Source organism: Macaca thibetana, chromosome 1 (genome assembly GCF_024542745.1).
Source record: "Macaca thibetana thibetana isolate TM-01 chromosome 1, ASM2454274v1, whole genome shotgun sequence".
NCBI classification, from domain to species: domain Eukaryota; kingdom Metazoa; phylum Chordata; class Mammalia; order Primates; family Cercopithecidae; genus Macaca; species Macaca thibetana.
In genome coordinates, this window is record NC_065578.1 from 118,848,464 (window position 1) to 118,869,652 (window position 21,189).

At 42.6% G+C, this 21,189-nt stretch overlaps 2 protein-coding genes across 3 annotated transcripts in view; both read right to left on the minus strand.

Moving 5' to 3' along the window:
- Positions 1 to 13,185, minus strand: part of ZNF697 (zinc finger protein 697) — a 29,084-nt gene extending 15,899 nt beyond the window's left edge. The window contains exon 1 of one of the 2 annotated variants that reach the window (XM_050748607.1): positions 12,816 to 13,185. Coding sequence is in view for 1 of the 2 variants with exons in the window: in XM_050748603.1 (XP_050604560.1) it covers positions 4,080 to 4,084 (5 nt within the window). In the remaining variant the exon portion in view is untranslated. Of the gene's footprint in view, positions 1 to 4,079; positions 6,008 to 12,815 lie in introns of those variants that run through there. The other variant, XM_050748603.1, reaches the window with a different exon arrangement.
- LOC126931138 (RNA polymerase II subunit A C-terminal domain phosphatase SSU72-like) overlaps positions 1 to 21,189 on the minus strand; it is a 223,881-nt gene that overhangs the window by 62,369 nt on the left and 140,323 nt on the right. The gene's annotated exons all lie outside the window — the stretch shown is intronic.

Sequence of the window (21,189 nt, forward strand, 5' to 3'; positions counted from 1 at the left end):
GGCAATGGAGCAAAGATACTAATAGAAACTTAAGTTTGATGCTTTTTGCTCTTTTTTAAAATGAGATAAAGGAATAGCTGTTATGTTCAAAATAGAATCAGATTCTGTTTCCATTTTCATCTACTTTTATATTTCCAAACAACGAAAAAAGGATCCTGCCCACCAGAACTTGTTTATTTCCACCATTAATGCAGCAACTCTACACTCCAAACCAAGAAGGAATAAACTGGATTAGGGGTCCTAGTTGTGACAGTTCTATGAGGGGAATGCTTTATCCCCAGCACAGACAAACTAATGAAAGGATGTGAGTGTCCAGTAGGTTAAGTACATCAATAATTGGTCCTCCCTGGAATCACCTTCTAAGGGGATGAAAAATGGAAGAGTGTGCACAGATGAAAAGGAAGATAACACAGTAGTGATTTATGAAAATATGATCTCCACGAGATGAACTCTGAGAGGAACAGAATTACTTTACTAGCTCAAACTGAGAACTTTTAAATTTAGATATGTCCTCAGACAATGGTCAGAGAAACTCTGAGGATGCCAGTCAAATTGCTTCATACCACAGTACAGAGAGCAACTAGAAGATATTATGCTCCTACTTTCCATGAGAACTGAAAGCTCACAGGTATTTTCTGTTTCAGCCAATGGTGCACAGTAAATCTAGGATGCACACACCCAGTCACAGGACACAGCTTTCCTCCAGGAAGTAATGCATCTGTCTCAAGAAGGAGGCTTGTGTGTCTGGGACTCATTCATAACTGGAACATCACGTTACTAAGTCATTCATCAGGTTCAGTCTGGGTTCCTTACCTTTAGTTCCTAGCACTTCCCAAAGAGAGCAACAGTACTATACAAACTTGCAAACAGAATAATGGTATTTTTCTTGAGCACCAGTTCTTAGTCTGAGAACCTTCAGAATCCGTGAACTCCCTGCAGCCTTATGGAAATGTGTCTGTAGGCACTTTCTCCTGATGAGAAGGCCCAAAGCTTTTTCTTGGACTCTGAAAGGATCCATGGAACAGAAACAAAAATCCTGTTATAAACCACTATTACAAAGGACTCATGATACATATCCTTATCAAAACAATTCAAAAATCATCCAGAGTGGTTTTGGGTAAGGGGGAGAAGAGCAATTTCACCACTATATGCCACAAGATCTTTTGGTGTGCTGGTGGAGAAGAGAAGATAACGGCAGTAAGTCCAAAAGCAGGCAGTAGCGTAGACAAAAATAGCAGTAAATTTCAAACACATATGGAGAGTGAGGGACCCAGCAAATGTAACCTGCCTGATCCAGTTTGGTGACCTCACCTAACACCCTATTTTACAGATGAGTCAGGCAATGGAAACCAAGAAAGGTTAAGTAAATTCCCCATGAACACACCAGTTAAGGGCAGACACGAGCCTAAATCACTGGCATATTAACCTTTGTTCCAATCCCCCCTTGCTACTCAATCCAACATAACCTATGGTGCTTGGCTAATTAACACTTGCGATTTAGGTCTCCCAGCATCATTAGTTCACCGGCTTTTCACTTCCTAGTCACTCAGGTTATGTGACAGGTGCACTAAGAGGGAGGGAAGTTGTTCCTCAAGACTGTAACACCCTGCCTCTCTTGGATGTATCTAATTTATAAGCTTGACCCCAGGTTTATGGCTCCTGTCAGCTGCTTACTTGGGCAGTGAGTAAAATCACATTAATCAAGCCATAACCCAGCCAGTACACAAAATGCTTTGTTAGTTAATCCTTCTCCTCTCAAAGGAAAAAGAATTAAAATCTGGACAAAGTCACAACTCATTCCTAACAAATCTTCAAAGTGTTAGCAAAGTCATCTTGCCTGCAAAGAATAACATGCAAATACTCGGATAAAGAAGGGCATTCTGGGAGTTACACAAAACTGCAACATAGGGAGGCCTAGTTCACATTTAACTGCACCATGAGATCAAGGACTCAGTTCATCCAATGGGACCCATTACTACAAATACAGATTCTCAGCTCCACCCTGTGCTTTAACAGCTTTGTAGTCTCCATACGGGAAGTTATATAGATGTGTGCCTGGTGGCAGGGAAAGCACCACTCCAAGTACATTTTGCTGTAGAGAATGTATCTACAGATAATGAGCAAATCTTACAACTTGAATTCACAAAGGTGTCAAGTTGGTAGAGGATGGGGCCACCCTTCAGATTACTGGATTCCTTTTAGGTACAATCTCCCTTGCACCAGATTCTCCCAACCCGCTCTGTCATATTCATGAGTTTAGTGCTCTGGCTTTAGTGACAGCATTTCACTGACTTCATTTTTCCTGTTTTCTTCCAGACTCCTGATAATTTTTTTCCTTTTGTAGTTTCAATTATTTTTTCTGTAGAAAAAACATAGAAAATGTTCTTCAAACTTAACTTCATATGATCCTCAGAAATGATCTCTGACTTAACAGGTTTTGGATTCTCTGCTGTTTTTACTAGAGAAAAACATCTTGTTGGCTTGAAAAAAAAGCAGTTGTTTGAATTAGCATTGACTTAATGGAATGTTAGAGTAAACACTGAATAATACTGAGTCCTTTGTATAGTATTTGAAAAAAATCATCATCTGTGTGTGTGTATGTGTGAGAGAGAGAAAGAGAGAGACAGAGAGAGAGAGGAAAGAGAGAGAAAGGAGAGGTGAAGACCATGAAGCCTCCAAAGTACTGGTTATACCGTTTAAAAAACTCTTTAAAGACATTTTTCTATTCAAACTATGAAACTCATTAAAAGGGGAGACTGCTTCATTCTGCAGTATCATTTTTAAATCACTAAAACCAATTATCAAACTATATTATATTTTCTCCTGCAATGCCATTTTTTTGCCAAATGAATCTTACAGGCTATTGGGGAACGGAGGAATAAGTATTAGTGAGCCCCAGTTAAAAACTTAACGTCACCACGACACTCTCACAGTTTCCCAGTGAACTTGGGCTTCCAGATGGGACAACCTCAGCAGACAATGTTAATTGCTAACATTTAGTTAGTGATCCAGACCCACATCAATTATCAGCTATATTATTTCTACCTTCCAAATTCAGTGGTCTCTTCTCCTTTGATCTCACCATCAACACTGTAAAGTGCTTGGCATGTAATAGGAGTTCAATAAATGGCCGCGGAAATCTTGTTGAGACACTCTCCTTGGAAATTCTCTTTGCTTAGCACCCACAGTATTGCACTGTCCTAGTCCTCCTCATACTTCGCTGACCACCCTGTCTCCTCTTAACTCCTAAAATAGGTCAGCCTTCAAGGGTTTTTTTTACATTTTCTTCTCCCTCTCCCTCAACTGTTTGGCCTCTTCCTGTAGCTTTATACAGCTCTTCTATCCAAAGACCTCACAAATTTGAATCTCTCACCCAACCCCTGACCTGCACTCCAGATCCACATTTCTCATGATGCCCCAAGCATTACAGCTGAGGAGCCTGAACGTCCCTTCCAGTCCTGAGGTGCTGTCCCGCACGTCCCATGTGATAAGGGACAGGAGGCAGCAGAAACAGGAAAATCACATGCAAAGGAGTCACCAGCATGGATTCAAGTAGAAGTCTGTCACTGACACATGGTGTGCCCAGGACAGTTATTTCACCTCTTTGAGTCTTAGTTTAATCATCTCCACAATAGGGGAAAACAAGCTACCTTGAAAGGATGCTATAAAGACTCAATGAATTTCCATTTGTAATGTATCTGGCCCAAGTCAGGTTTAAAAACAAGTATTAGTTCTTTTCTTGAATCTTTGCTACAAATCAGCTCCTCCTGGCAGTGTCCATTTCTGTTAAAGCCGTCTTTGTTCTTACTCAGAAGCTCAAAACCCTGGACTCAACTTTGACCCGTCCCTCACCCCTTTCAATCAAATCAGTCGCCATGTTCTTTTTACTTTTCTCTTTTTTCAGTTGCCACTATCACTGCAGTACATACTCTTACTAGTTACATGCACCTACGTGTCAGTACTGCATCAATCTTAAAACCGAATTGTCACTTTATTATTCTGCTCAGAAACCCCTAAGTGACTTTGTCATATAAGCGCAGACTCGAAGTCGTTAACAATCTAGCCCAAGGCTCTCTTACCTCATCTTAACCTCTGTCCCCTAACCCCAGCCCAAAAGGGTTGCTGTAAATCCCCCAGATGGCACCCGGTTTTCCCTTCCTCAGATGCTTTTCCTCCTCAAAGCATGGGTTACAGTCTGTCCTTTTCTGGAGGGAGTGGCACCTGTAATGGTTAAAAGTTCAGATTCTTGCCAGGCACGGTGGCTCATGTGTGTAATCCCAGCACTTTTGGGGGCCGTAGCCAGTGGATCCTTAAGCTCAGGAGTACAAGATCAGCCTGGGCAACAGGGCAAAACCCCGTCTCTACAAAAAAAAAAAAAAATTAGCCAGAATTGGTGGCATACACGTGTAATCCCAGCTACTTGGAGGGCTGAAGTGGGAGAATTGTTTGTGCCCAGAAGGTATTCACACCACTGGACTTCAGCCTGGGTGACAGAGCGAGATCCTGTCTCAAAAAAACCAAAAACCAAACAAGATTCTGGAGCCATACAACCTGTGTCTAGCTGTTAGCCTTAAGCAAATTGTTCAACCTCTTTTAGCCTTAGTTTTCTTCATCTATAAAATGGAGAGAACAACTGAACCTACCTTATAGGGATATTAAGTGCTCAGATAGTATTATTATCATTATTTTTTCACTTTGTATGACTTAAGATACTTTTTCTTATCTTATTCTGCCTAATATTAGTTTTTAAAATAGAATCATACTCACAATAATTCATATCTTATTTTTGGCTCTCCTTTTTCTCCTACCACCTCCCAACTGTAAGTTCCTTATGGGAACAAACACTTTATTCACTTTGATAATTCCCTCACACCATGGACCTTCAAATAGTTCTTGAAATGGATAAAATCAGTAGTAATTATTTCTTCCCCTCAGTCTCAAAAGGAAGACCTAAAAAGACTAGGAAATCTAGTGATTCGGCAAAATCACATCAGGTAAGGTAGAGTCATAGAGACAACCTAACTCTCCTAACTGGATCCAATAACCTGTTAGCATCAGGAGCCAAGCATGCTTAATTACCCTGAAAAATAGGTAGCCATGACAGGAAATGGCAATTAGCCTCAAAAGTTAGGCAGACCATTCTCAAAAAAGAATTCTGCATCTCTTGGCCCAAATGCCAGCATGCTTTGTTTGTATCAAATGGCCCTGTGTGGGTCCTCCCTCCACTCCAAGGGTTTAACCCTTGATCAGCTGTGCAAACAGAGGTGGCACAGGGCTGTTTATGTTCACTGTGGGGAATGCTACTAGACTGTCCCCCCATGACAGGACAACTGCTTCTGTCCCACCCAAGGAAAGCTAGGACTTGCAGTTACAGAAATTAAATGAAGAATGAAGAAAGACCAACATTTAACCTTCAAAGTAATTACAAAACTAAAGAAGTTGCTGGGTGAGGCAGGGCAGGGAGTGCATTCAAATACCGGGGAGATTTGCATTTAACATTAAGAGTGGCTATTCAGACTAAAGTTTTATTCTTTGGCAGTTTTCAAGGGTTTCACGTTTCGTTTTGTTTAATCTTACTACAACAAGAAAGGCATGGATTTCTCGATTTCTCTTCTCACCTACATAGAATCATCAGCCTAGAAAACCCTTTTCCTAAAGGCCCAGAATTTGGCTGGGAAACAAATGAAGGCCCTTAAGAAAGTTAGTAAAGATTACATGCCATATAGGAAGTGTTGACCAGGAATACTTACCACACCACCAATTCAATCAATAAACACAAGCATGTATTAGGAAGTGGAGAAACAGAAACAAAGGATGTCCTGTGACAACTGCCCCCCAGACTAGTGTACGTTATGGCTGCAGTCTGGTTAAATTCAACTGACACTTATTGTTTTAAGGGTGGGTGGTAAAAGGGGAGTGTGTCTTCAAGTTAACTTCACATTTTGGTTTCTCAGTTCTGGAGTAAACTAAACTAGTTTTATGTTAAATTAAATCTGGCACACCACCACCCCCCCCCCCCAAAAAAAAAAAAAAGAAAAAAAAAACAATGGAGAAACCTCATATACAAAAAAAAAAAAAAAAAAAAAAAAACCACCAAGAAAACGAGTCACAGGTGGGGAGAAAATATTTGCAAAAAATATATATATGATAAAAGACTGTTAACCAAGATATAGAAAGAACTCTGAAAACTCAATGAGAAAACAACCCAATTAAAAAATGGGCAAAAGATCTGAATAGACACCTCACCAAAGAAAATATACAGATGGGAAATAGGCACATAAAAAGATTTTTAACATTGATATGGTTTGGCTGCATCCCCACCCAAATCTCATCTTGAATTGCAGTTCCCATAATCCCCACGTGTCATGGAAGGGACCAGGTGGGAGGTAATTGAATCATGGGGGCGGTTACCCTCAGGCTGTTCTCAGGATAGTGAGAGTTCTCAGAAGATCTGATGATTTTATAAGGAGCTTGTCCCCCTTTGCTCGGCACTTCTCTCTTCTGCTGCCACGTGAAGAAGGACACATTTGCTTCACCTTCTGCCATGATTGTAAGTTTCCCGAGGCCTCCCCAGCCATGCAGAACTGAGAGTCAATTAAACCTTTTTTCCTTATAAATTATCCTGTTTTAGGTATTTCTTCATAGGAGCATGAGAACGAACTAATACAAACATCAATGTCATTTGAGAATTTCAAGTTAAAACAAGATGCCACTACTTCGCTTATTAGAATGGTCAAAATCCAAAACACGACAACACCACAGAGTTATCAAGCTGTGAAAAAACATGGAGAAACCTTAAAACGTATACTACTAAATGATAGAAGCCAATATGAAAAGGTCACATACTGTATGATTCCAACCATATGACATTCTGTAAAAGGCAAACTACGGAGACAGTAAAAAGATCAGTGGTTGCCAAAGGTTAGGGGAAGGGAGGGATAAATAAGTGGAGGACAGAAGGTGTCTAGGACAGTGAAATTATTCTGCACTACACTACAATGGTAGATACCTGTCATTATACATTTGTCAAAACCATAGAATATACACCAAGAGTGAACCCTAAAGTAAATTATGGATTTTGGGTGATAATGATTATCAATATAGGTTCCTAAGTTGTACCAAATGTATCACTCTGGAGCAGGATGCTGAGAGTGGGGGAGGCTGTACATGTGTGAGGACAGGAGGCAGACAGGAACTCTACTTTCTCATTTTTGCTGTGAACCTAAACCTGCTCTAAAATATTTTTGAAATTTTATATATATACACACACACATAATGTACATGTATGTAAGATATCTTCCCCAGCTTATATAATTTATAAGCATACAACCTTACCCATACCTCATTGTAAAAAATGGTTTGTGCCATCATTTTAGGAACAAATTTAAATGAAATTTTAAAAATACATAACATATTCATTCAACAAATATTTATCAAACCCTTACCATGCACTACCCATTATTCTAGATTCTCTGTTATAGAGATTACATTCTAATGAACTTTCTATTCTATCTTCTATTTCTAAACCACCTTCTAAACCACCTCTACTTTCTAAACCACCTTCTATTATCAGAAATCATTGTCAGTACCTGCCTGAAGGATTATTTTCAAAACTAGCAAAACAAAAATAAAGTGATTCTTTGAAATTCACAAAAGTTCCCAGGTATGGGGGACAAAAAAGTTCAACAACTGGAAAAGTCTTCCTATAGTGCCCTGCTAAACTTCATCAAGCATCAAAGATGTGCTAAGCACATGAAATAGCTCTGAGGTGATGAGCCAAAGCAAAACGTTTCTTAGCAAATAAAACCCAGAAACTTTATTCCTCTTTTATAATTATGGTAAGATCCTGATAAACTTCTCAAAGACCATGTATATCTGAAGTAGCTCTCTGAATAAAAGTAGGCCCTTTCCCTTTAACTACCCATAGCAAATTTAGCCTCCACAGGAAGGAAAAACCTGAAGTATCGCATGTGACCCTCCCACACACCTGCTGGAACACTGTTGCTGGTCTAGGGATGCACAAAACATGACTTGCTGAATAGATTCAGTGATCCCAAGGACTGTCCTATTCTCCTTTAACATGACTAATGTGCTTATAACAACCCACAGCACGCTGTGTTTATACCAGGGCTTTCAAAATTCTGTGCACCCTTGAGGTCAGAGAAAAAGAACGTTTAGTCAACCTAAATAAATGGGTTCAATCTTGTGATAGGTGAAACCCTCTTCCACCCAAAGAGGAGAAACTACTGATCTTTCAACCATCCCTTATCAATACATGATGAAATGAATGCCAAATCTGTGCCCCACACAAATCTTGCTGCTCTGATGAAAACAGAATGAATTATCTTCCTTCCTCTCCCCAGCCTTCTTTTCCTCCAATAAGTGCAGCCAGTGAAGCCCCTCTGATTTTCTCAGATGTGCATGACATCTGAGAGATTTGGCATGACAACAAAGGGAAAGGTACTAAACAATGCCCCACCCCACTACCCCAAATTATTAAACACTATAAATCATTCAGTGCCCATGTTAGTCAAGCTAAGAAAACTCAGCTTACAGTGGTCTGCTCTGGCATATTTCCAGAAGGTACTTTCCTCTTTTGGAAGTTACATGAAAAGGGTGAAAATTAACTAAGAAAATAATTATCCTCTCTTTCTATCCCTCTTCTACAATATAAGCAAACTATCAACATGCAAATAATATTTCATGCCTCCATTTCTGCATTTTAGTCAATACCAATTCATCATTAACTCAGTTTCTGAAAGTCTACCATACGCCAGGTCGTGTTCTGGACATAAAGTCCCTGTCACATGTCGGAACCCACTCAAGTCTACTTTCATTAAGAAAACACTGAACTGCAGAATTTTAAACAATGCAAGAGATTAGGGGAGAGGCTGAGGGTGGCCTGGTGTAGTTGAAAAAGGCTACCCAAAAGAAGTGAGACTTGGGCTGGCAAGAGGAATTCAGACAGGCTGGGAGAAAAAAGAAAAGAATTCCAAAGGTCTTATTAGGGGTACCCAAAGGTCTTATTAGGGGTTCTGAACCTGGCCTTTCCAACTGATGGTCATGAGAGTTTGAGGACATAAAAATAACAAATCTATGAAAAAAACAGTACTTCTCAGAATAAGATCCATTAGGATGATTTCAGAAGCACAACAATGTGAATGGTAGGAAATCTGGGAAGTGAAGGACTTCAGGAGAAGAAGGAATAAAGAACTGTCCGTTTTCTCCCATGGAAAGCAAATTCTGAACAGGCTTGGCAGTCAGCAGACCTAAATTCCAATCTACACTCAGTTCAGAATCTGGGACTCCAGGCAAGTTTCTTACCTTCTCTCCAAGCCCTAGTTTCCACATTTTTAGAATAGAGATAACAATATGTAAGTCATCAGATTAAATAAGTTATCAGAATAAACATGTAAATCACCTAGTTTAGTAGCCAATATACAGATGTTCCATAAGTGGCGACTATTATTGTAATCACATAAAAAGAAGCATGAAAAATTGCCCAGTTCAAGTTAACTGAGGGACTATTAAATTGTAGTGTCTTTGGGGAAAGTTTGAAAGTCTGATTTGTTGTCTATTTCTATATGCTACATTTTAATCCTGGTACATTGCTTGGGCTATAAAAATAAAAATGACATGGTAAATGTCTGGCTTACTTGCCAATAGCAGGACAGTCTTCGTAGTGCTGCTTTTGTAATGAGCACTTTGCACTTTCATAATTGAATGGAAACAGTTACCTTCTTCAGTCTAGAATAATGACAAACATTGTTGATTATTTGCTTGGGATTAATCCACTCCATATTCTGCCTGAGAGTTTAAAATGTAGGCTGGCAAAGAATTTATTCAACAAACTTTTTGTCAGTGTCTTTGTACTAGACACTATGATAGGTACTTTTAGGGTCTCTCAATCCAGGAGCAAAAGGAAAAGCCTCAGTCTGGCATGTCCTAGATGCTTTATTTTCACAATTGCAATGAATCCTCACAGGTCTATGAGAAAGGCTCCATCCCCTTTTCTAAGGAAAGGCAAGAGAATTAAGATTTTTTTCATCCTTTCACTCATTCTTTGATTTATTCGTGTTTTCAAGTCAAACATCCTTTGAGCACTTGTTAGGTATTAACTCCTAAAGCAGGTGTCATTGAAATAATACAAATTACCAAGGGGTAAGATTAATTTTGACTGCAAAGGTTGGCAAGAGTTCTATAAGGGAGCTAATCAACTGGGCCAGGATATGTACGAAAAATAATTAGCGACAGATGCAGGGATGTCCAGCAAGCATGGGGTTCAACCTGGCAGTCACAGAGGTTCAAGAATGTCTGTTGCATCTTCAAGGATTGGGGAGTTATTTGCTCCAAGGATGGGGAGGTAAATTGGGGTGGGCAGGTCCAATGAAGGACAGAGGTAGGTAGGCACTGAATTGTGAAGAATTTTAAATCCCAAAGTAAGGAGTTACTTTTGTTGATTATATTAACTCTACATAGTGTGTGGTACTGAGAAACCTGTTAAGGGGCAGGTGAAAGAAAAGAAAGAAGTAGGATCTTAGATACAAAGAAAAGCCCATATGCTACTGACATAGGTTCAAGCTCCAGAACTCTTACTGACACTACATCTATTTTTTTCTTTCTACATAACAGACAAGCTCCTTCTTGCCTTAGTTTATCATCCTTGCAACCAACCTTTACCCTTTCTCCTTCCTTTCACAGGACACTAGTAATTAGGCAAAAAAGAAAAAATGTAGATTCTGAGGAAATTCAAAGAGTTTTTGGTGGGGGAGGGAGAGGAAATGTGATGCAACTCCATGAGCCTTAGTCATGCTCTGATGTGAGGTCATCATTTACCACTTCAATCCAGCCACATCAGCTGGTTCTTCTGTCTGACTAGCATCCATTTACCCCTCTATCCCAGTAGTTCTGAAAGGCCATCTATGTGTTCCTTTGTGTAATGTAAAGGGCAGCCTGACTTCACATTTATGATCTTGTTCAATTAGATGCCATCTTATTCTCTGTTGAGCATGGCTGAACTTTTGACATCAACCTTCCCTTAACAACAACCCCCACTTCCAACATACACACACACACACACACACACACACACACACACACACACACACACACACAGAGCCAATATGTTCTAACTAGAAATCATCTGAATTCACAGAGCCTCTTCCCTTCACTTCATTATCCTCATGCCCTCATCCTAAAGAACTGGGTGGTTGTTGTTGTTGTTGTTTTCTCAATCCCATTCTTTATCTCAGTTCAAATGCCTCATCTCTCCTAAAGAAGCCAGGGAAGAAATGTTTTGTTTCTCCTCGAAAGCCATTTATATCAGGCTCAGGGCTCTCTCCATGCCCTACAGCATCATTCTTCCAACCATGAGCCTTGCATACTCCTGCCTGGCCACATAAGTGGCATTCTTAAAGGTCCATTTGGCTCCTCAATCATATTCCACATTAAATAATATCCACATGTTGGCTTGTTGAGAGAAGAAGGTAAACAGTTGGGAACATCAACAAAAACTCAGGTAAGGGGAGAAAGGAGAGATAGTGAGTGTGGCCCCTTAGGCGTGCTGAGTTCAGTTACAACAGTCACACTTGGACTGTGTTCAAAGTTGCCCACTCATCCACCGCAGCTCCTCAAAGACATTTAACTTGCTAGCCATTATCCGACCGACCGCATTTACCAGATGCTCAGTCTTGAGGGAGGAGGGTAAGGCAGTAGGGGATGCGGAGTATTGGTGTCATCCTACAGGTTAAGGACAAACATGCCCGCTACAAGGAGAGGGATACATCACCAACTTCAATTCAGCCCAGGGTTCATGTAGTAAGGGGTGGGTGATTCACTCCTGTAGGGGAGGCAGGGCGGTGGGGGCGCGGTTAGGAAAAAGGAAAATCGTGGCAAGTCCCAGAGGAAGTGGTAGTCGATTTCCGATGCATGGTCATAACACTCAGCGCCTCTGTGTCGCTGCTCCCCCTCAACCTTTTACTCACCCACTCCTCCCAACACACCCCTCACTCGTGCCTCCATGCACAATCCTGAGCCTCGGCATCCCCGTGAAGGGTGCAGGTTCCAGCTTTGCCCACCACCCCACCACCTGCCGACATGGACATTTGTGGTTGGAATGCCTCCCGGGGCTAGACGGCCACCCCTCTTGGGCTGCGAGCTGCTGTCCATCTCTCCACCCACTCGTCCTTATTGTGTCATTTGCCCGGTCTGATGGCAGCCCCAAAGCCGCTCATCTGTGTGGGCTAGAATGGAGAAGAGAGGAAAAGGCAGGCACACATTTCATTCACTAGTACCCAAGATGACCTGCCGCTTCTCTTCTGCCCCTTCTCGGAGCCCCCTACCCTCCCTTAGCCCCAATGGGGCTGGGGACACGGACAGACAAGGCAAGGAGAGCGCAGTCCGTCAAGGTCCACAACTGCACACAAAGCCCTTCACCTTCTCCTTGCCTTCCAAGCTCCTCCCTGGGCTTGGCTTCTCCGAGGGTCTCTGATGCCCCCTTCGGTGGTCGGCGGGACGGTCCTATTCCCTCTTGCATCGCTGTCTCCTCCCTCACGTCTCAGCCTCCTCCTTCCCGCCCCTCGCCACATACCCCTGAGGGAGCTCAGCCCCGGCTTTGCGGGCGCGAGAGCACCGCTTAAGCCCGGGGGCCTGCGCCCCAGGGGAGCGGACAATGGTCCACTTTACGAGGCACAACTTTGCCCAGCCGTTCCGCCACCGCACTCGAACACACACCCCATCCCCGCAGCGGTCGGGTCTGGTCCCGATCAGCCCCATCCCGGAGAGGCGGTTGAGCCCAGCCACAGCCAAGCTCCTACCTGCGCGGCGGCTGGCGCGGCGAGGAGCTAGGGCACCGAGCGCCCCGGCCCGAGCCCCGCACCGCAGCGCGTCTGCCCTTGTGCGGCGGCGGCGGCGGCGGCGGCTGCAGCGGCCGCTGGCTGGCCCGCTGTATGGTTGGTTGGCTGGCTGGCTGGCTGGCTGGCTGGCTGGCTCGCTGGCTGGCTGCCCGGCTGACTCCTCACTGGGGCTTCCTGTAGGGCTGGACAAAGGACATTTCCTGGGAGGAGCGGGAGAATGCTCCCAGCATGCCTCGATTTGTAGTTCCCGGGGACTTCCTGCCACCGCAGCAGCGGGCGCCCTGGAGGTAGCTCCGGCCAGGCTAGGACTCCGGGACAGGATGAAAGGCGCTCGCTGCTTCCCTAAGCGCCGTGGGGAAGGGAGCGGCCGGCAGGTCCTGCCCCACGCCCCGCCCCGCGGCGCTCATGGAGCCCGCTGCCCCGGAGGGCGCGAGATCCCAGCCCGGCACTCCGAGCTCGCGGCACCGGTTACGGGCGGCCGGAGGACGCTGCCACTGAGCTGTCCCATGGTGCGGGAGGGCTCTGCGGTGGGAGAGGCCCATTCTTTAAAAACCAGGAAGTTTGTGATGGGTTCGCTTTTTTAAAATTAATCTAAAAAGATAAAATCTATCTTTTAAAATAGATTTTCTTTTGTCTTTTAAGCCGTTGACATCCTGCTGGGGGCCGATTAAAGAACTTGATTGCTCACCAGGAATTCAGGTTCCTTAAGATCTTGGCGCTTCATCTTTAAAACCATACAGAGCTGATTGTTTCCAGATCCCGACCCGGTGACATTCCTCTCTCCATTGTTGGCCTTGTCCCAAACATCTTTTCAAGAAAAGCAATTAAATTGAGATTGAAAATAAATTACGTAAATTAAATATTAGACATGTGAAAACGTGTGTGCTGCTGAATTAGGAAAGTGCTGGACTTTCTGCATATCTTTCCTTCATTAACCTTTAGGATTCAGCTTAGTTGGTCCTACAAAACAGATGTGATGGCCACTGTATATTGAGTGTGTGTATTTCGGGAAGTGGAAGGGTGAGGAGAAGAGGACATTGGCTACAACAGGGGTACTCCACTTCCAGCCTAGCAAGAGTCTATGATGCCCTGAACACGTTTTTGTCTATTTCTGGGACCACAGACTCAAGACCTTTAGAAAATCAAGGAAGGACCACATAGAGACTAAATGAGTAAAAGCTGTATTCTCTCCAGGAGCATGAGCAGAATGTAATAAACTGAACTAGGAAAGGACAAGTTCTAGGATGCTCTAGAATGTGTTTGAAAAGTAATCAGGGCCGGGCGCGGTGGCTCAAGCCTGTAATCCCAGTACTTTGGGAGGCCGAGGCGGGTGGATCACGAAGTCAGGAGATCGAGACCATCCTGGCTAACACGGTGAAACCCCGTCTCTACTAAAAATACAAAAAACTAGCCGGGCGTGGTGGCGGGCGCCTGTAGTCCCAGCTACTCGGAGGCTGAGGCAGGAGAATGGCGTAAACCCGGGAGGCGGAGCTTGCAGTGAGCCGAGATCGGGCCACTGCACTCCAGCCTGGGTGACACAGCGAGACTCCATCTCAAAAAAAAAAAAAAAAAAAAAAAAAAAAAAAAAAAAAAAAGAAAAGTAATCAGATAGAAAAGTATATGGGAGGCCGGGCGCGGTGGCTCACGCCTGTAATCCCAGCACTTTGGGAGGCCGAGGCGGGCGGATCACGAGGTCAGGAGATCGAGACCATCCTGGCTAACACGGTGAAACCCCGTCTCTACTTAAAAAAAAAAAAATCACCAAAAATGAGCCTGGCGTGGTGGTGGGCACCTGTAGTTCCAGCTACTCAGGAGGCTGAGGCAGGAGAATGGCATGAACCCGGGAGGCAGAGCTTGCAGTGAGCTGAGATCATGCCACTGCACTCCAGTCTGGGCAACAGAGTGAGACTCCGTCTCAAAAAAAAAAAAAAAAAAAGAAAAGAAAAGTCTGGGCTTGGTGGCTCATGCCTGTAATCACAGCACTTTTGGAGGCCGAGGTGGGAGGGTCACTTGAGCCCAGGAGTTCAAGACCAGCCTGGGCAACATAGTGAGACCCTGTTTCTACCAAAAATAAAATAAAATAATAAAATAGAAATGAAATGTGGGTGTGGTGGCGCGTACCTGTAGTCCCAGCTACTCGGTCGTTTAAGTGAAAGGGTCGTTTGAGACTAGAAGTTTGAGCCTGCAGTGAGCCATGATTGCACTCCAGCCTGGGTGACAGATTGAGACTCTGTTTCAAAAAATAAAGTCATAATTACCTGTCACCTCCACTTGTCATTTCACATTTTAAATCCATATGATTAAAACATTTGGGCGAAGGGTTTAGCTTACATGTAAGTAAAGTTTATCCACTAGTAGAATGCTAGAGTTCTCTTTCTCTAGAGATCCTTAGCCACAGGAATAAGATGGTCTGGATTAAAATGTAGAATTAATGAGAAGCATGCAGATAGGACTGTCCACCTCCCAAAAGTTCCTGTTGTATGCCCACTCTGTTGACTGTCCACCTAAATTAATTGTGCTGTGATCCTTGCATTTTCTGGACCGTACAAATTACTGCTCCTTCACATTCTCAACCTGGTAACGTTCCAGTGAAACTAATTCCCCCATGTCCACCCCAAAGAATTGATTACTGTTTTGCAAATCAAGTAGCCTCTAATAGTGTTCAATTTGAAAAACATGATATACTTGCTTGTAGCACTTAACGTGTAACATTGCCCATTGAAGCTATTTTTTGCCTTGCTTTTAATACAACACACTCTCCCCCTTCTCCTACGCTTCTAACTTAAGCTCAGGATAGTTAAACTTTCATTATTTCATTATTTCACTCATTATTCCACCCCATTCCAAACCTATCCCTTCCTTTTGTTTCTAATCCCAGTTATTTTGTTCCTTCAACAAAGTTTTATTTAACACTTATTCATGCTAGTCTCCATGCCTCAAGTAGACATGTAACATTCAACAGTAAGATATTTTACTGAGTAACTACCAGCTATGACTTACCCCCAAGAAGCCCACACTCCAGTTGAAAAGACAGATGTCACACAATTACTTCACGGTGTTTTAAGGGCTATAACGTTGCCTTATACCGGGGTTCGTGTTCTCTAAAAGTGGGGCTCTTTCCATAAGCCTTCTGTTCCAGTGAGTGACAGGAGTGGACAGGAGTGGCCGGAGGCAGGCTTGGGAGGGAGGAAATACAGATGGTAAAGAAGACACGTAGTGTGTGAAATTTGGTTGTGAACGGGGTAGTAGCTGAGAAGGAAGTGGGATCAAAGGACATTTTTCTGTTTGTGGGAGTTTTATGCGTTTGGTTTTTAAGATGAGAGAGCCTTGGGGATGTTTAAATGCCAATGAGAAAAGTCTTGGAGAGAAGCAAAGGGTAACAAAGAGGAGAGAGGATAAGGGATTCTTATTCAACAAATACTTGTTGAATTAACTAATTCCTGCAACTTAGTGTTGAAAATGTTGAGATTGAAATGAACAAACTGCACATTCCCAGCTAAGATACGCAGAGTCTGAGAACAGAAGGAAATGGCATTTCTTTCCTCCTTGTCATATGCTCTGTCCTGCCCTTGAGGCCCTCAAGGGAAGGTGACAGACAAGTAAATGAAAGGAGAGAATACAGGCTTCCTCCACTGTTGAAGATGAAGTCTTTTCCAAGTTGACAATAGGTTGGAAAGGCACACCGCAACTTCAGGAAAGTCTAAACTTTCAAGCCTGTGGGTTTTTATTTCATTTTTAAACTAAAAAAAAAAATTTACCCTTGCCCTTTTCTTCTTCTTCTTCACCACTTTGAGGCAAAGTAAATAATGATTCTCATCCTCATCTGTCAAACAGAGAGTTGAGCCTGGACAGATTTGCTTACATTTTTTAAGCTTTCAAGTATAAAATGGATGGACCTCTGTTGTTTTTCTTAACCTAGCAAGCATCCGTTTCCCTTTTTTTTTGGTAACAGCACCTTTGGGAAATACCCCCATTTCCACCCTTAGGTCTTGTGGTTTAGAGAAGGGCAGAGCCCATCTTCACCTCTACTTCATTGGCAGGTAGTGATCAAGACCCGCCAATTAGCCAATTCAGTGTTGTATGAGGGATGAGCTATTAAAGGAAGCAAAACTGAGAAAAGGGGTGTGGGAAGGGATGTATGCATAAGCAAATTTTTATGACTTGTTTGATCATGCCTGAAGCCAAGTTACCCTTAGACTTTTTAGTTACATGAGCCAAAACATTCCCTTTTGGGTTTAAGCTATTTTGAGTTAAGTTCTATCTCTTGCAGCCAAAAGAGTTCTATACAGCTGGAAGTGGGATGCTGTAGTGCAGATCCTTAAATGTAAGATTGGCTGAGTTGAGGAGTGGTGAAAGTAGGAAAGATCCCTCTCTGCCAAGCTAGAGAACTGGAAATTCTTGTGATATGGTAGCCAAGAAACTGAGTGAGAAGTCTCAGACCCCAACATTTCCAGGGTGGAGTTTGAGAGGTCTTGATTGACAAATGTCAGGGTTTTAGAGAGTTTGGTCTACTTACAGTTTTTGTAAATGTTCCAAAGAAAAAGGCGTGCTAATGTTGAAACTGGCCTATGTGGTAGCAGAGAGGAAAAAAATTACAGTGTGATTAAAAGATTCCCTTTCTACCAGTAGCTAGCAAACTCAAATGGTCCAAAGTCAGATATATTGAGCCATGCCATGTAGGAAAACTGAAATCCTCTGCCTCTTGCACAGTGACAGCAAAGGCATAAGGTAAAAAATTGATAATAGAAAGACTGTCTCCTGAGTCTACATCAAACTCTTCCTGCTGTGCTGTTCCTGCCAGAGGAAGGGAAGAATTAACCCCATTTTAATTGGGTGACCATATAATTTCTTATCAAAATGGGACAATTCTGAGTGTAAGTATGGGTGCTATTAATAATTATACCTAGATGACAGCTCTAAAGCGGGTCACCCTAATTAAAAGAGCTATCCACCAGGACACCACCTTGCATCAAAAGGCCACGCCATTAGTCCTCCTCACCTGCAGATAGTTATTTCAAGTTGCCCTAGGCAGAGGCCAAGATGGTGGCTGTTCAACTGAAGACTGTTAAAATGAATCAGCTCTAAGGCTTTTCCTTAAAAGACAGAAACTCCCAGGACAGGGTCTAGAGCATAGAAAGACTCCATACCCCTGAAATACAAGAGAAGGCAGGGGGTGGCTAAAACAATTCAGTCCCAAGAAAAGGAATCCTCCTCAATTCCCTTTACAGTTGTGACCATGGAGGAAAACAGTCAACAGGAATCCTTTCTGAGCGTAAAGCTGAAGGTAGGTAAATTGGCCGAAGAACTCAATTCCCTGTGAGGCAGGTGATTCTTGCTATTTCTAACTAGCAGAACGTAATATATCCTATGGTACAGTCTCCATACTGATTATTTACCCTTTCCTTGCTTTTCTGTAGGAGTTACTCTATTTTCCCCTCTACTGTTTTATACTGACTATGTGAGGAGGGATCAGATTTGTAGGTTAGTCATAGGATGTCAGAAAGAGAGAATGAAAATCACTTAAAGGTCATGGACCAGGAGCTAGACACAAAGAAAAAACAAGGCAAATGAAACGAGTTAGACATGTGAAAATGCATTTGCCTTTTTGGAGAGTGGGTGAATGCATTTTCATGCATATGTAGAATAATCGCATGCTGTTAAATGGGGGCACTTTAAAAACCGTATGGAAGAAGAGAAGCCAAGAGATGGACAGTAGAGTACGGCTACTGTTTTTTGACGGCTCAGCATTCATTCCCACTTTCTTGTAACAGCACTCTAATTTTCCTTCTGAGGAACCACCCCTCCTTCAACTTTAGTCTTATCTGGAAGAGGATCTATCTTTTCCTACCTCTACCACTTCATTGCCCAGTTCTGGGGCTGGATCTGTAACCCAGGCCTGGCCAATCAGTGCCTCCCATAGCTCACAGACCAGTAACTGTGTCAGAGACAGATATGACCCAGAAGATAAAAATCAAAGAAGCCCTCTTTTTCTGTTGGAATTGCTAGTTGGAAAAAGTAACATTAAGTTGAACATGCTGGAATGTGTAGACTGAATGTGGAGTCAATACAGAAAGTGGAAGAGCTGAGAGAGGGAGACACAGAAAAAGAGAAATTGACTTGAGCTCTTCATTCCAAGCATTCCGAAATCTATCCTTGCACTTTTTAGTTCTGGGAACCATTAAATTCTCCTCCCCCACCATTTTATTTATCTGATTTGAATTGGATTTTTGCCTAGTACAACAGAAATAGTTCTGAGCGAACTCAGAATTTTAATGTTTTTGTGGAATTTTTTATGGTGAAATTACTCAGGAAAGAGGGATATGAGAACAAGCCAGGGGAAAAGGGGTAGGTTCACATGAAAAACAGCTTCCAATGAAATGTTCTTTTCCTTAGTAGAGACACTGTTGTTCTCACCGCCTGCTCTCTAACTCCATAATGCAGGCTGGAGAATTAGGACTGTGTGTGGTAAATTGACCACTTGCTAGGACATAAATGATGGGGACACATGGATCAGTCAGTGCCTATTAGGAGAACCCAGCTATGTTTTCATTCTTGTATCAGTTCTTTCAAAAAAAAAAAAAAAAAAAAGGCTGGGCATGGTGGCTCATACCTATAATCCCAGCACTTTGGGAAGCCAAGGTAGGAGGATCCCATGATCCCTAGGAGTTTGAGACCAGCCAAGGCAACATAGCGAGACCCCATCTCTGCAAAAAAATTATAAAAAAAAATTTAGCTGGACATGGTAGTGTATTCTTTTAGTCCCAGCTACTTGGGAGGCTGGGGCAGAGGGATTTGCTTTAGCCGGGAGGTTAAGGCTACAGGGAGTTCTAATCATGCCACTGCACTATAACCTGGGTGACAAAGTGAGACTTGGTCTCTATCAAAAACAAGCAAACAAACAAATTCAATCCTTAAAGTGATTATTTAGCCTGGTTGGTTTATTAGTAGGTAGCATACAACTTGGCTTTCCAATCTTATGTTTTGTTTTGTGTCCTGGTGGCATTTAGCTGCTTCATCTTAAGTCCTAAGACTTGTATTCTATTCCCACCCAGATCAGGGCCTCTTCCCCATTTCTACCTAGAGTCAACACTCCACCTCCAGCCCCAGCCTTTCTGTGGGTAGCTCCTTCTCATCTTAAACCTGAATGTCACCTCCTTATAGCAATTTTCTCTGGCCACTCTATCCAAAGTAACCTTCTTTATTTTCCTGCAGTCCTTTATTTTCTTCTATTCAAAATGCTTTCAATTTTGTTTACCTAGTTTGTTTTCTCTCTTGAAACTAGCTGGAAACTCCACAAGAGTAGGGATCTCTATGTCTGTATCCTTCCTACATTTGTCTCAAGAGTCCAACTTGTAAAAGCTCAGCTTTTACGATAGGAACTCATAAGAAATTTGCTGAAGACACTTAATGAATATTTTTAAAGCAGCTGTGAGGAACATCGTTGTTCATTTGTGGACTACTTCTCTTGGATATACTTTTTCAAAGTAAATTTTTATTGAAATGTAATGTATAAAAGTGCATATTTCATTAATATGTTCAGATTTTGAAGTGTATCTTATTCCCCAGAGGAGAATTTAGGGAAGGGGAAAGTGAAAGTATTTCCCAAAGGAAGTGGAAGGAGGAGGAAGGGATGTTATCACTGGGATTAGCTGGGCTGAAGACTGGCTCTAAAACAGACTGCCTTCTACAAATGTTTCTCCTAGCTAAAAGCCAAAGACACTGTTTCCTTGCTGGGCTTCACATAGCCTGGAACCTCTAATCCCTCAAGGTTGGGAAGAGAAGGAAAATCAATTGTGAGTTACAGGAAAAGTAGGTAACACAGATCAAGGTGTAGATTTTACTCATCTCTACACTGCAAAAACTAGAAAGATATTTCGTTCACGAAGTTTTTAAAACACATCTGTATCTGATTTAATGGAGAAGTTTTTGATGCTCTCTCTCTCTCTCAGATTAAATACAGGAAAAGGATGCCCAGTATCACTGCTACTCTTCCACTTAGCACTGGAAATCTAGTCCATCCCAATAAGAAAAGACAGTTAAACGTATAAAGATTAGAAATGAAGAAACAAAACTGTTATTTGCACGATCATTTACATAAAATTTATTATAAACCAGGAGCCATCTAATTTGTTTAATATTCACATAATCTCGGCCGTGCGCGGTGGCTCAAGCCTGTAATCCCAGCACTTTGGGAGGCCGAGACGGGCGGATCACGAGGTCAGGAGATCGAAACCAGCCTGGCTAACACGGTGAAACCCCGTCTCTATTAAGAAATACAAAAAACTAGCCGGGCGAGGTGGCGGGCGCCTGTAGTCCCAGCTACTCGGGAGGCTGA